Genomic DNA, 15,739 nt, shown 5'->3' on the forward strand with positions numbered 1-15,739 from the left:
ACAACACTTTGAGCTATTGTAATGGGGTAGAAGGAGACAGACTCAGACATGATAAGAACAATGCTAAGAAAACAAGACGGGTAGCTTTGTTTGTCTATTAGCAGTAGAAAAAAGCAAGGATCCAGTCGCACTTTAAAGAGTAACAAAAATTTTCTGGCAACGGATGAGCTTTTGTGAGTCACCGCTCACTTCTCCAAATACAGCTAGAATGCGAGTCCATCTGTCCTAAATACTGGAAAGTGGAGTGAAATCTGAAATCACTCCACTTTCCAATATATAAGACCGATGGACTCGCATTCCAGCTGTATCTAAAGAAGTGAGCGGAGACTCACAAAAGCTCATCTGTTGCCATAAATTCGGGTCTGTCTTTAAGGTACTCCTGGACTCTTGCTCTTTTCTAATGCTAAGAAAAGACTGACTTTTCTAATGCTAAGAAGTACGCTGATTTTGACTGACTCTATGTAGAGCTCTGTGACAAATGCTGGGGCTCAGCAACCGCACTGAGGGCAAAACAGCAAGCCAAGACTAAAAATGATCAAGGCAACTATGGCACAACTCCAGGATTGGGCATCACGTAACTAAAGGAGAAGGCGATGCTCTTCAGAGGCCCAGGGAGCTGGCTCACTCCTCCCTTGATTTAGTCAGATACTGACAGATCAAGTAGAACCTTGCTCTGTTCCACTCCGGTACTACCTCCTAGCCTTTACGAGCATCGTTCACCGTCTGTGATTCTGGGACAGGTAATTAAGCATGACAAAGAAGCTCCCCCTTTTAAAAACTGGATCCCACCACTGAAAGCTTGCAGGAGGGTAACCTTTTAAAAGTTTCAGAGGGTAGCTATGCTAGGTGAAGAGCAGGATTCCAGGCCAGCAGCAGTTTAGAGACCAACAAAATATTCAAGGTATGAGCTTTGATTGTGACCAAAATCTTGCTGGTCACTCGTGGACCAGAATCTATTTGTTCTACTGCAGACCGACATGGTCACCCTCTGAAACCATCTTCTGAAGAAGGGAGCTTTGAAGGGAGCTGATACCCCAAAATTCTTGTTGGTTGCTACTGAGCTCAAACCTGTTAAAACTTCTTTAAAGTAAAAGCTAAAAACACTCTGAAATCCAACCACAACGACAACACACCCAGGGAAGGCCAGCTGTTGGGGCATTCAGCCCGCAGTGGCACAGGCCGAACTCACAGGAGTGCACGCGTTGAGTTCCATACCACATCATGCTTTGGATAAGTTATGGGGCAGCCACATAGGTACTAGCAATGGAAATCTTCACGCCAGTTTTTCACCTCGGCAATTATCAAAAGACACAGCAACCTTGACGAGTATCCATAAACTAGCTTACCGAACACACCCACCCCAACACACATACACTGAGGACACGCACTGAGAATAGGTCTATCAGGGCCTGAGGGGAACCTCTGCATTCAGTGGCACTAAATCTCTGAATCCCAGAGCCAGGAGGCAACATCAGGGCAAGGCCTCAGTCTCTATGCCCTGTTGTTGGTCCTCCAGAGAAACCGGTTGGCTGCTGCGTGAGACAGGATGCTGGATTAGATGGACCACAGGTCTGACTCAGGAGGACTCTTCTTGTGTTCTTACAATGCTTCAGAACCTTAATCCAACATTGCAACAGTTCAGGAAAGGGTTACAGATGATATTGTTGCAGGGGGAATATCACACCATCGCTTACCTATAATATCAACCTCAGCATTTGCAAGTGGAGGCAGGTTAGGTGAGGAAAAGGCATTGAAACTCTCTGCATCCACCTTAGTCACCCGGTTTCCCCTGTACAGTTTATTATAAAAGTACAGGCACACCTATGGGACGAGAAAAAGAAACCTGTCAGAGTGCAAACCTGGTAATTAAAAGATCCAACAGATTAATTTAGAAAAAAACCCAAACGAACACTTGTCTGACTCTTTCTTTAAAATATAATGAGATATTATGTTGGGGAGGTTAATATCCTGTGTGCCTTGAAGGGCCACGTCTGCCCCTTTATAATTTTGGTTATAAAGACAACACAGAAACGAAATATAAAGTTAACAGCTTGTGGCATTTCCTGGCACAAGCAAGTCTCGCAGTTCTCAAGTGCTGCCAATAACCTTCGAGGTTCAGATTTAAGGGACCAAGATGCTCAAAAGAAGAAAGACGGTTGAAGAGGTTGCACCTAAAGGCGTGCCACGCATCAAGTGCAAAGCGGATGAACCACCATAATGTTCACCCACATTTCGTGATTTTTTGCCTCCTTTGAGCGGGGGGATAGACTAGATGGCTTTTCCGTTCTACAATTCAGTACATTGTTTTCATTGGTTTGTTTCAAAGCCAGTTTGGTGTAGTGGTTAAGTGTGCAGACTCTTATCTGGGAGAACTGGATTTGATTCCCCATTCCTCCACTTGCACCTGCTAGCATGGCCTTGGGTCAGCCATAGCTCTGGCAGAGGTTGTCCTTGAAAGGGCAGCTGCTGTGAGAGCCCTCTCTAGCCCCACCCACCTCCCAGGGTGTCTGTTGTGGGGGAGGAAGGTAAAGGAGATTGTGAGCCGCTCTGAGACTCTTCGGAGTGGAGGGCGGGATATAAATCCAATATATTCTTCTTCTTCAAATATTTGCATACACCTTCTCCAATAATGTGCTTTAGATGACTTATAAGCAACAAATGTACCTAAGAGGACATCGAGTCACAGCCAGCTTACGATGACCCCAGCAAGGGGCTTTCAAGACCAGTTGAAAAGTAGAGGTTGTTGGCCATCACCTTCCTCTGAAGAGTCTTCCTTGGTGGTCTCCCATCCAAGTACCAACCCCACCTAGCTTCCCAGATCAGTCTATACCAGAGGTGGCCAAACTTGCTTAACATAAGAGCCACACTGAATAAACATCAGGTGTTTGAGAGCCGCAGGAAATGAACATCAGATTTTGAAAACTGCAGGACAGGAAGGAAGGAAAAGCAGGCAAAAAGATGGGAGGAGGGAGGGTGGAAAGTAAGCAATTTTAAATACATTTTAAACTGGCTGGCTTGGCTTAGAGAAGTGATTTAAAGAGACAAATGCCTTCTCCAAGTCAGCCAATAGGGTGATGTGGGCTTTGAGAGTCACACAATATGTGTGAAAGAGCCACATGTGGCTCCTGAGCCTCAGTTTGGCCACCCCTGGTCTATACCAAGGGTCACCAAACTGTGGCTTGGGAGCCACATATGGCTCTTTCACACAAATTGTGTGGCTCTTGAAGTCCTCACCACCCCATCAGCCAGCTAGGAGAAGGTGTTTGTCTCTTAGGGGCTTAGAAAATGCATTTAAAGTTAAACTTGCTTTCTTTCCACCCCTCTCTCCCTCCCCCATCTATTTGCTTTCCTTCCTTCTTTCCTTCCTTCCCTCCCTCCCAGCTCTCAAACATCTGATGTTCATGTCTTGTGACTCTCAAAATCTGATGTTTATTCTATGTGGCTCTTATGCTAAGCAAGTTTGGCCACCCCTGGTCTATATCATGCTACCTTGTCTCCCACAAGCAATAAAAAGCCCACTGATAAATCTAAACAAGACTTCAACATAAAACACCTGATACAATAGAAAAAATCTCAAGGAGAATCTAGGCTGTCTCGGTCATGACAATCCTCCACAATTCACAAGGAGAAGGATGACAGAGGACAGCCTACAATGAAACTCCAGTGTCTTGCAGGATAGTATGTGGAGGTCCAGTTACAAGACATTCTAGGTCTAAAGCAGTGCTAGAACTGGAGCAGGGGCAGGAAGCAAATTGATAATCACAGCAAATACACAGGGAGGGGCTGTAGCTCAGTAACAGAGCATCTTCTTGGCACTCAGAAGGTCCCAAGTTCAATCCCCAGCATCTCCAGTTAAAAGGATCAGGTACTAAGTGACTTGGAAGAGCTCAGCATGAGATCCCGGAGAGCCACTGCCAAACAAACACTTTAATATCTATGGCAAGCAGGTGAAGTTAATGATTCCACAATTATCACCACCAGGTCTTTTTTTGCAGCAGGAATTCCTTTGTATATTAGGCCACACACCCCTGGATGTAGCCAATCCTCCTGGAGCTTACAGTAGGCCCTGTACTAGGAGCCCTGTAAGCTCTTGGAGGATTGGCTACCTCAGGGGGTGTGGCCTAATACAGTAGGCCCTGTACTAAGAGCCCTGTAAGCTCTTGGAGGATTGGCTACCTCAGGGGGTGTGGCCTAATATGCAAAGGAGTTCCTGCTACAAAAAAAGCTCTGATCACCACACTTGAATCCACACTATTTGAGCATTTGCAAAAGAATTATTTTAAAGAAGAGCAAGGAAGGAGGGGAAATGAAGAAGAATTATTTCAAAAAAGAGCAAGGAGGGAGGGAAAAAGCAAGGAGACGACGCAGATGACCCGACCTCAGGGATTACGAACTGCCCAGCAATCAGTAAGGACCCCAGCAGGTTGGATCGACCATCGTTCCTTAGTTCATATATGGGCACCTAGAGAAAAAGGCAGAAATTACAGCCAATGGCTTTTTAAAAAAAAATATCAGCAATCAGAGAAAAAAAGAAGGCTCCTGTTTCATAGCAAATAGAAGGCCATGAATAATTTATGGAGCGCTCTCTTATTGTATGATTTACTGGGACTTGGACATATTTCTTCACCTAAACTATGGCAGATGGTAGAATTTCTCCCTTTGAATATAAAACATTATTCTCTCCCACCTCATGAAATTATCCTTCCCTTTTGCATAATTTTGTTTTCATGTTGGGGTGGGGAGCGAGAATTCAACATATGAGAAATATCCCTTAACAAGTACCGCCGTCTGATAGTCGACCTATTGTCCCGCTTATGGTTTTGACATTTCGGCCGGTGCAGATAGCAGCCACTGGGGTTCTGCGGAGGGCGGCCCAATCATCCTTTGGGCACAACACGTACTCCCACTCTCAAGTCCCCTCCTTGAACTGGAGACAGTAAACGCCTCCCTCACAAGGGCTTGGATCTTACAAATGAACTCAGCATGCGCGAGCCTGTCTCTGCCCTGATGTGCATTTCCCCTTCTTCCTTATATGTCCACATGCACAAGATCTTATAGAAAACCACTGATCTTGGCAAGTGGACGTTTTAGCAGAGAGACCACGTAGCTCCCACAGAATTCGTTCACAACATCCAAGCAGGGGCCGATGGATTGATTTTGAAAATTCAGATCCTCCCCGTCACCGACGCCTGCTGAAATTGAATAAAACAAACACTTTCCAAACGTAAGCCAAACTCACAGACGTACAAGCCTGCCTTTTGGGAGTTTTTTGAGGAAGCCACTTACCTGCGAACCAGTCAGGACGATGGTTTTGCCGAGATTCTCGCACATGAATGACAACGCTGAAGCCGTATATGCCATTGTGTCTGTGCCGTGAAGGATCACAAAGCCATCGTACTTCTCATAGTTTGCCTGGTGAGCCAAAAAAAAATCCCTCATGTTAAGAAGGTGAATTTTTTAAAAAGAGGGAGAAACCCTGACTGGGAAGGATATTTGAATAAACATAAGAACATAAGAGAAGCCATGTTGGATCAGGCCAATGGCCCATCCAGTCCAACACTCTGTGACACACTGGCCAAAAAAACCCCAGGTGCTACCAGGAGGTCCACCAGTGGGGCCAGGACACTAGAAGTCCTCATACTGTTGCCCTCCCAAGCACCAAGAATACAGAGCATCACTGCCCAAGACAGTGTTCCAACGATACGCTGTGGCTAATAGCCACTGATGGACTTCTGTTCCATATGTTTATCCAATCCCTTCTTGAAGCTGCCACCACCACCTGCAGCAGTGAATTCCATGTGTTAATCACCCTTTGGGTGAAGACATGACAGGTTATACCCTATTACTATGCCCAGGGGTAGAATTCTAGCATATTAGGCCATGCCCATTGATGTAGCCAATCCTCCAAAAGCTTACAAGGCTCTTTTTTGTAAGCTCTTGTAGGATTTCCTATATCTGGGGGGGGGGGCTAATATTCAAAGGAGCCCCTGCTGAATTCCACCTCTGACTATGCTCAGCTAACAGTGATGCGTTTCTCCACCACCAGGCGCTTTCCAATAAAATAGGGAGGTTTGACTCTCAAAAAACTCATTGCCTGAAAAAAAAATTTGTCTCGAAGGTGCAACTGGACTAAAAATTGCTCCCCCCAAACAACCCTATTACTGAAAGTCTCAGACCCAACCCAATAAAATTAACCTCTAAATAAAACATAAAGATACACACTTGGGCACTGCGCACTCATCCCAATGTGTTGACATACTCACTGGTCAGAATGCTCCAGATGGGAGCAGGATTTCCTTAGACTGCCACTTATCTCGCCCTTAATTCCTTATATCAACACTGCAGCTCATTGGTACAGCCAGGGCTTTTTTTGTAGCAGGAACTCCTTTGCATATTAGGTCACACTTCCCTGATGTAGCCAATCCTCCAAGAGCTTACAGGGCTCTCAGTACTGCCTTACACTGGGCCAGACCAGGATTATTTCCTCTGTCTGGCGTTGACTGTCTGTCTTGGGTGGTCAGGGAGAGTTTTCTTAACCTTGCTATGTGTGATCTCACTGGAGTTGCCAGGATTGAGGTTCTTCAAACAATGCATCTGCTGTACCCAGGACTTTTTTTGTAGTAGGAACTCCTTTGCATATTAGGCCACACCTCCCTGATGTAGTCAATCCTCCGAGCTTACAGGGCTCTTGTGGATCAAATGGCTAATTAATAGGAAGCAGAGAGTGAGTATAAATGGGCAGTCTTTGCAGTGGAGGACGGTAAGCAGTGGGGTGCCGCAGGGCTCAGTACTGGGTCCCATGCTCTTTAACTTGTTCATAAATGATTTGGAGTTGAGAGTAAGCAGTGAAGTGGCCAAGTTTGCGGATGACACTAAATTGTTCAGGGTGGTAAGAACCAGAGAGGATTGTGAGGAATTCCAAAGGGATCTGTTGAGGCTGGGTGAGTGGGCGTCAACGTGGCAGTTGAGGTTCAATGTGGCCAAGTGCAAAGTAATGCACATTGGGGCCAAGAATCCCAGCTACAAATACAAATTGATGGGGTGTGAACTGGCAGAGACTGACCAAGAGAGAGATCTTGGGGTCGTGGTAGATTACTCACTGAAAATGTCAAGACAGTGTGCGATTGCAATAAAAAAGGCCAATGCCATGCTGGGTATTATTAGGAAGGGAATTGAAAACACATCAGCCAGTATCATAATGCCCCTGTATAAATCGATGATGCAGTTTCATTTGGAATACTGTGTGCAATTCTGGTCACCACACCTCAGAAAGAATATTATAGCATTGGAAAAAGTCCAGAAAAGGACAACTAGAATGATTACAGGCTTGGAACACTTTCCCTATGAAGAAAGGTTAAAACACTTGGGGCTCTTTAGCTTGGAGAAACGTCGACTGCGGGGTGACATGATAGAGGTTTACAAGATTATGCATGGGATGGAGAAGGTAGAGAAAGAAGTACTTTTCTCCCTTTCTCACAATACAAGAACTCATGGGCATTCAATGAAATTGCTGAGCAGTCGGGTTAGAATGGATAAAAGGAGGTACTTCTTCACCCAAAGGGTGATTAACATGTGGAATTCACTGCCACAGGAGGCGGTGGCAGCTACAGGCATAGCCAGCTTCAAGAGGGGGTTAGATAAAAATATGGAGCAGAGGTCTATCAGTGGCTATTAGTCACAGTGTGTATATATATATAAATTATTGGCCACTGTGTGATACAGAGTGTTGGACTGGATGGGCCGTTGGCCTGATGCAACATGGCTTCTCTTATGTTCTTAGGGCTCTTAGTACAGGGCCTCCTGTAAACTCCCCAGCAGCTCCGGTGAGATCACACATAGCAAGGTTAAGAAAACTCCTCTCCCTGCCCACCCAAGACAGACAGTCACCACCAGACAGAGGAAATAATCCTGGTCTGGCTCAGTGTAAGGCAGTTGAGTACGTTTACGTGTATAAGACCAGTGTTTCTTTTAGAAGAAACACACAGGAATGCAGTTCCAGCTAGCTAGGCATCAGGGGTGTGTGGCCTAACATGCAAATGTGTTCCTGCTGGGGGGGTTTTCTACAAAAAAAACCCCTGTATAAGACAGGGAGACTCATTTGTGAGGGGTGGGGAGAGGGATGGAAGCTGAATGTTGAAGGAAAGGGCCGAGAATAGCCTATGGAGGGTGAGGGACTTTCTCCAATGCTATAATATCCTTTTTTGAGGTGCGGCGACCAGAACTGCACACAGTACTCCAAATGAGACCTCACCATCGATTTATACAGGGGCATTATGATACTGGTTGATTTGTTTTCAGTTCCCTTCCTAATAATTCCCAGCATGGCGTTGGCCTTTTTTATTGCAAACGCACACTGTCTTGACATTTTCAGTGAATTATCTACCACGACCCCAAGATCTCTCTCTTGGTCAGTCTCTGCCAGTTCACACCCCATCAACTTGTATTTATAGCTGGGATTCTTGGCCCCAATGTGCATTACTTTGCACTTGGCCACACTGAACTGCATCTGCCACGTTGACGCCCACTCACCCAGCCTCAACAGGTCCCTTTGGAGTTCCTCACAATCCTCTCTGGTTCTCACTACCCTGAACAATTTAGTGTCATCCACAAACTTAGCCACTTCACTGCTCACTCCCAACTCTAAATCATTTATGAACAAGTTAAAGAGCATGGGACCCAGTACCGAGCCCTGCAGCACCCCACTGCTTACTGTCCTCCATTGCGAAGACTGCCCATTTATATTCACTCTCTGCTCCTATTACTCAGCCAGTTTTTGATCCACAAGACTCCTTGACTCTCAAGCTTTCTAAGGAGCCATATGGGAGTCTCATTTGATTTGGGCTTTCCTATCTGGCATTTTAACACTCCCTTTTCTGAGAAGCACCTTTTTCCCCCCAGTTGAACATAATTAATTCTTAAAGAACACAGTCAACATAAAAAATCTTATTTTACTTTCATTTGCTAATTATGAGGGAAATTCAAAGACCCGGATTGCCACGTATACATATTAATGATGTGTTCTTAACCCCATTGCGCAGAGTGGTAAAGCAGCAGTACTGCAGTACTGTGCTCTGAACTCTCTGCTCACGACCTGAGTTCAATTCCGGCGGAAGCTGGATTCAGGTAGCTGGCCCAAGGTTGACTCAGCCTTCCATCCTTCCGAGGTCGGTAAAATGAGTACCCAGCTTGCTGGGGGGGGGGGAGTGTAAAAGACTGGGGAAGGCAATGGCAAACCACCCCGTAAAAAAGTCTGCTGTGAAAACGTTGTGAAAGCAACATCACCCCAGAGTCGGAAACGACTGGTGCTTGCACAGGGGACCTTTCCTTTCCTTTCCTAACCAGAGGAAGACTGCTAATTAAGCAAAGCTTAGCAGTGGCTTTAAAACAGGAATGTTAACATATGTAAATGAGTCATATGGTCTGATTTTTTGTTGTTGTTGCTGCTTTTACTTGGGGGATTATAACATTTACAGGAACAGATTAAGTAAACTGGGGCTAAGCCCGGGAAGCCAGCCTCAAGAGAGGCCAACTGCTAGCCTAAGACTGCCCTCTTCTGTTCAAAACACAGGAATGCTGCATCAAAAACACTGCGCTTTTAAAATTCTGAAACAGGATTTTAATTTTTTTTCCAGAAATTTGACAGATCTACACTCCCAGGAAAGATAAAGATTTCCATTCAGTCCCAGGGAACAAAACTTCCAGACCTCAAAAATAGGGAGGTTTGACTCTCAAAAAGTTCATTGCCTGAAAAAAGAAAATTTGTCTCGAAGGTGCAACTGGACTGGAATCTACAAAGCAACTCTCTTCTGGAATCTAAGAGAATAATCCTAAAACGATCAACTCAGAATGCTACTCAGGTTTATTCAATGGGGCTTACTCCTAGGAAAGTGCTCTTAAGATTGCACTGCACACACTAAATAATGCACTTTCAATCCGCTTTCAATACACTTTCCAACTGGATTTTGCCACACAGTAAAATTCACACAGTAAAATCCAGTTGGAAAGTGCGCTGAAAGTGGGTTGAAAGTGCATTATTTAGTGTGTGTGATTGTAGCCTAAGTGTTCTAATGCAGACCAACACAGCTACCCTCTGAAACTACCTTCTGATAAAGGGAGCTTTGACTCTCCAAATAGCAGCCGGGGGGGGGGGGGGGGCTGTGAATCAGGCACAGGTCGCTGAGCAAGGGCCTCCAATTCTACCCCCACCCAGTTTCTGTTACCCCATTGGAAGAAAACATACAGGAGTGGAGGAGGCCGGAACCAGCCCACCTTGACAGGGCTGATAATCCAAGAGGATAGGAGGAAAGGAAGGGGAAAGAAGGTAGGGTCATGGATTGGAGTCATGGGTAAAGTTGCTCCCCGCCACAAAGGCTCTCCCTTGATTTTGAGAAAGACCTATGTGTGATCAAGGCAAGAGGGCTGGAAAATGGTGGTGACTTGAGAATGACCCACAAAGTCACAGCAAGTAGAAGGCCAGGGATGAGGAAACATATGGAGCAGAGGTCCATCAGTGGCTATTAGCCACAGTGTATTGTTGGAACTCTCTGTCTGGGGCAGTGATGCTCTGTATTCTTGGTGCTTGGGGGGCACAGTGGGAGGGCTTCTAGTGTCTTGGTCCCATTGATGGACCTACTGATGGCACCTGGGTTTTTTTTGGTCTCTGTGTGGCATAGAGTGTTGGACTGGATAGGTCATTGGCCTGATCCAACATGGCTTCTCTTACGTTCTTATGTTTTTGTAGTTTTCCAATCCAGGGAGGGAAGTGGGCTAGATAAGAACAGCACCCTTCCCTCCAGCAGAGGCCAAAGCATCCTCTTCCTCATGCAAATTAAGATTTGAAAAACAAGCAAATGGAATCACAGTGTAAATTATATACTAAATACACAAAAACCATCACTGTGATATATAGGCTACTATACTTCATCTGATGAAACTGCATACAATTTTCACAACTATAATTAAACATAGAAAAATAACAATAACAACCGTTAAAATAATCTCATATCACCATTTTCAGAGGGCTCATCCTTGCCTTATTATAAAACAAAATGAGTAACTACTTGTAAGGAGCCAGCCAGCCCCTTTTGATAAGTGCAAAACCTTCTGTTCTATTGCTGGCAAGAAGCTCTTTACATCAAAGCTTACCATGGCAATAGGAAGATAACCACCGAGCAACAAGAGGAAAATAATTAATGAAGAATAAAAACTTATGAAGACATTGCAACCTGAAAGAAGCTCAGGAATAGTTACTTGTCTTGTTTTATAATAGAGGATCTCTAAGGGTGATTACAGACAGCCCGTTCAAGGCGGCATCAAGCTGCCTCAAAGAGAGCCGGCTGGAAAAGGAGCGGATCAGAAGCCTCCAGATGAAATGGAGCCCACCCCCAAAAACAGAGACGGGCTGCGTGCGCCCTGGAGGAGCTTCCAGACAGCCGGGGAAGCACCTTAAAGCCACCTCGGAAATTAGGCACCATTTTGCCTTTCTGAGGCAGCTTTGATCCGGCCCTGGGAGGTCAGGATGGGGATGGCAGGCAGATGTGCAAGTGTGGGTGCACTTTTTTGATCCACCTGCCTCCTGTCCCCGTCTGTTATCACCCATTGTGAATCTTTCTGAAGTTGCCTTCCCTTGCTGAGTCAGAATTAGGCCAATACTGTCTACCCTACCTGGTGGCCGTACTCAAAGGTCCCAGGCAAAGATCCTTCCTAGTCCTAATGTCTGAGATGTCCCCACACCAGGGGTCATATGCTTCTTCAAATCAGTTGCTAGGGAGCACAGGCAGGGTGATGCTGTTACAGATTTCCTGTTTGTGGGCCTCCTGAAGGTAGCTGGTCGGCCACTGTGTGAACAGGATGCTGGACTAGATGGTCCTTTGGTCTGATCCAGCAGGGCTCTTCTGATGTCCTTAAGATCTTTTACCTGGAGCCTCCCAGGATTGAGCCCTGGACTCTGTGTGAGGAAGACATGTTCTACCACTGAACTGTGGGGCCTCTTGTCAGTTTCAATGGCTCAGAAACTATGTTCCCTCCAAGCTGAGTTTGTGTGAGCTAGCTCACGGTTTTTTAGCCTCCGGCTCACACATTTTTGTCTTCGCTCAAAAAGGATGGCTCCAGAGCAAACCTATTTATGCAGTAGCCAAACCACTGGCTCACAACTTTAATGCCAGTAGCTCACAAAGCAGAATTTTTGCTTACAAGACTCCACAGCTTAGAGGGAGCACTGCTCAGAACTATATTCAGACTTGGATCCAAGCTGTTTTAGATGAGACCAAAGACTTCTTGTTCCCAAAGCACCATTTCCTGGCCTTCTTCCGTGGCCCACAATTCTGTCTCTGGGGATCCCTCTCTACCAAGAACAGGATCCCAGATAGCATTTCAATCACCTAAAATATTGCCTCAAAATTCTGTCTCTGAGGATCCCTCTCTATCAAGAATAGGATCCCAGATAGCATTTCGATCACCTAAAATATTGCCTCAAAATTCTGTCTCTGAGGACCCCTCTCTACCAAGAACAGGATCCCAGATAGCATTTCGATCACCTAAAATATTGCCTCAAAATTCTGTCTCTGAGGATCCCTCTCTACCAAGAACAGGATCCCAGATAGCATTTCGATCACCTAAAATATTGCCTCAAAATTCTGTCTCTGAGGATCCCTCTCTACCAAGAACAGGATCCCAGATAGCATTTCGATCACCTAAAATATTTTACTCTCTTAAAAGAAAGAGCTCACTGGCGTGTCACAGGAAAAAAACTCAGCAGCATCCAAAGTTACCTTCTATCTCCACCTTGTGGTTAAATGGATTCTAGCCAGAAATTAAAAAGTGGCAAGACATAACAGACAAAAGATACTCTGGATCTTTGTTTACCTCCTACCTTTCCCCCACCAAGGATAATGCTGTAAGCAAGATATTAATTCCCAGCCGCGTCCTGCTTATCAATTCAACCCTATTAGGCTTGTTCTGGCTGATACAGGGGAAGGCTGGCCTCCCTGGCAGTCTTCAAGCAACGCACTTAGCAGATTGCTTCAATGTGTAATTCCATGAATCTTAAACTAAGCTCAGCTTGAAAGGTCATTTTTAAAAGGAAACGGGATGCAAGCAGCATGTTGCTGTGGATAAAGAAAGCCAGACGTGTGAACTGCACAACCTGAATTGATCCAATAAGGAGTTCCAGAGACCAATACATGTTGAATCTCCAAGCTGATGGGGATGGGGGGGGGGGGGGAGAAGAGTTGTATACTAATGTCTGTCAATATATATCTGATCCCTAAGCAGTTTGGGTCATAATATAAAAGGGGAAAAAAATAACACATTTCTATGCATAATGTCACATCCCTTGCAAGGTACATTCTGGAATACCTGAAGGCACTTTGCGATCTTGCCCCAGTCGGCTGGTGTCATATTTGAAGAATCCAGCAGCGGAGAAAGTTCCGTGATTGTGTAGATTATTCTTTTGTTTTCTTTAGAAAGGCTGTAATAAAAAAACAGAGAGAGAGAGGAAATGTTGTGGGATGAGTGGTTTTGCTTCTGTCGCTTTCCTTCTCTCCATGGATAGCAGGGAGAGGTTCCAAAGCATTTACATCTTGACTTCAGGATGCTCCCCGCCAGCACACAGATTAGAAGCCCTGACCACCCTTAATTAATATTGCATTGAAAACCGTTTTTTGTACCTTTTCAAGGAAACATTTGTCCTTCTTTTGAAAATTAAGCACAGGCAAATACAACCTACACAAGTCTACTGTGGGGACTCGCAAACATATTGCAGGTGCAAGTTCCTTGTAGAAACTCCACTTACAAGTGCCATGCGGTGGGGGGGCCATTGTGAGCGGGGACAGTGCTGTGGGGGGAAGGAAAGGACAAATAACAGCATGGGCGGAGCAGGCCCCTCCTCATCCCCACCATCCTGATACTAATCAGGCCCCGATGGCACCTTTAAATGGAGCTCTCATCGGGAACTAGCAGCTGCAATGCAGCTGTGAGTCCCCACGGCAGACTCACATACATTGTGTAGTTTAGACCTTTGCAGCTATCATCATAAAAGAGGGTACAAAAGGAGGAAGCCATGCAAAAAATTGGAGACACCAGCCAATATTTGACTCGAGGTATGAGAAAATAGTGTTATTTTTGTGAGTCCCTCATGCGTTCGCCTGACGAAGCTATCATGAAACGGCTGAATTCGGCTAGCGATCCATTGTCGGAACATGCAGGGACATCAGAGGTCATCTATGCACATCCACAGAAGCTTTTAGAAGGGAGTAGATGTCCACTGTAAAGACTTGACTCCAATGTGATATGCAAGACTGTGTATGCTATAACCTATGTTCTAGTCTTTGAGTCAGTTTGTACATAAACAGCAAGCTGTTCATTGTCTGGCTGGTATGAATGGCTGGTATAGCCTACCTTTGAGATATTTTCATATAGATTATTCTCATGTGAGGCTTTTACTACTTTATTGTAGTAAAGCATTTTTCCAAGTAATTTTGGTCGTGAGCTTTTGGGCTTTCTCTCCATCATCATAAAAGAGGCATTTCCCCCTCTGTAAGGTACTTTGGATCCAAAGTAATTTCTATGAATGAAAGAGAGTAACCTTCTCATCTCCCACCTCCAATCCAAAATGCCCCCTGAAGGGCTACTGGTGGTGGACACGGGACAACCATGATCAGCATGTGGGAGGAGGGGAGAGATCAGGAGTCTGCAATGGGGGAGGGGAGACGGCAAAAATCACACACAAGCCTGTTCATGGAGCGCAGTTATGGAAACAAGAAAAAATACCAGAGAAATGGGACTGGATTGTGAAAGTTTTATCATGGAGTGAGATGGATAAACTAACAAGAATTTTAAGAGACTATGATTTGGAAGTGTTTAAGAGGGAATGGAAGAAATTTAGAGGATATATAGAAAAAGAGTGGAATTTGAAAGGACATTGGGCAATTTTTTAACAATGAATTTAAAAAAAAGGGAAAATTGAACTCTGATGGGTTAAGGGTACCTTTATAAGTGAACTTAAGTATATAACATCAGCGGAAGTCTAGTAAAGGAGAGAGGGGGGATTAGAAAATATCATATGGGTTAGGGATTGTAACTATATAATTTGACATTGTTACCATATGCTATTAATAAATTGTTTTAAACCACAAGCCTGTTCATGAAAATCCTCTGATGGAGCCAAGAATTTTTTTTTCAGACAGTCACTACTATCTCTCATTTTTTAAATAAAACCTTCCACTGAAAACAAGTTTTTTAAAAATTCCAAATCTGCTGCCTGAATAACTGGAGACAGCTTTAACTGGCAGGCAATGTTCCCTCTAAGCTGCAGAGTCTTGTGAGCAAAAATTCTACTTTGTGAGCTACTGGCATTAAAGTTGTGAGCTACTGCATGAATTAGCGTGCTCTGGAGTCATCCTTCTTGAGCTAAGACAAAAAGGTGTGAGCTGGAGGCTAAAAATCTGTGAACTAGCTCATGCTAACTCAGCTTAGAGGGAACACTGCTGGCAGTCTTTTGATCTAATTGGATCTACCTAGCTCAATATTAAGAGCCCTGTGGCGCAGAGTGGTAAAGCTGCAGTACTGCAGTTCTAAGCTCTGCTCACGACCTGAGCTCGATCCTGGCAGAAGCTGGGTTCAGGTAGCCAGCTCAAGGTTGACTCAGCCTTCCATCCTTCCGAGGTCAGTAAAATGAATACTCAGCTTGCTGTGGGGAAAGTGTAAAAGACTGGGGAAGGCAATGGTAAACCACCCCGTA

At 45.0% G+C, this 15,739-nt stretch overlaps 1 protein-coding gene across 1 annotated transcript in view; it reads right to left on the reverse strand.

Annotated features, from left to right (window-relative positions):
• Positions 1 to 15,739, reverse strand: part of LOC132589040 (60 kDa lysophospholipase-like) — a 105,837-nt gene that overhangs the window by 72,115 nt on the left and 17,983 nt on the right. The window contains exons 3-6 of the mRNA XM_060261584.1: positions 13,357 to 13,468; positions 5,287 to 5,412; positions 4,379 to 4,462; positions 1,695 to 1,821 (exon numbers count right to left, since the gene is read on the reverse strand). Coding sequence (XP_060117567.1) covers positions 1,695 to 1,821; positions 4,379 to 4,462; positions 5,287 to 5,412; positions 13,357 to 13,468 — 449 coding nt within the window. The remainder of the gene's footprint in view (positions 1 to 1,694; positions 1,822 to 4,378; positions 4,463 to 5,286; positions 5,413 to 13,356; positions 13,469 to 15,739) is intronic.

This window comes from Heteronotia binoei, chromosome 21 (genome assembly GCF_032191835.1).
Source record: "Heteronotia binoei isolate CCM8104 ecotype False Entrance Well chromosome 21, APGP_CSIRO_Hbin_v1, whole genome shotgun sequence".
Taxonomy (NCBI): domain Eukaryota; kingdom Metazoa; phylum Chordata; class Lepidosauria; order Squamata; family Gekkonidae; genus Heteronotia; species Heteronotia binoei.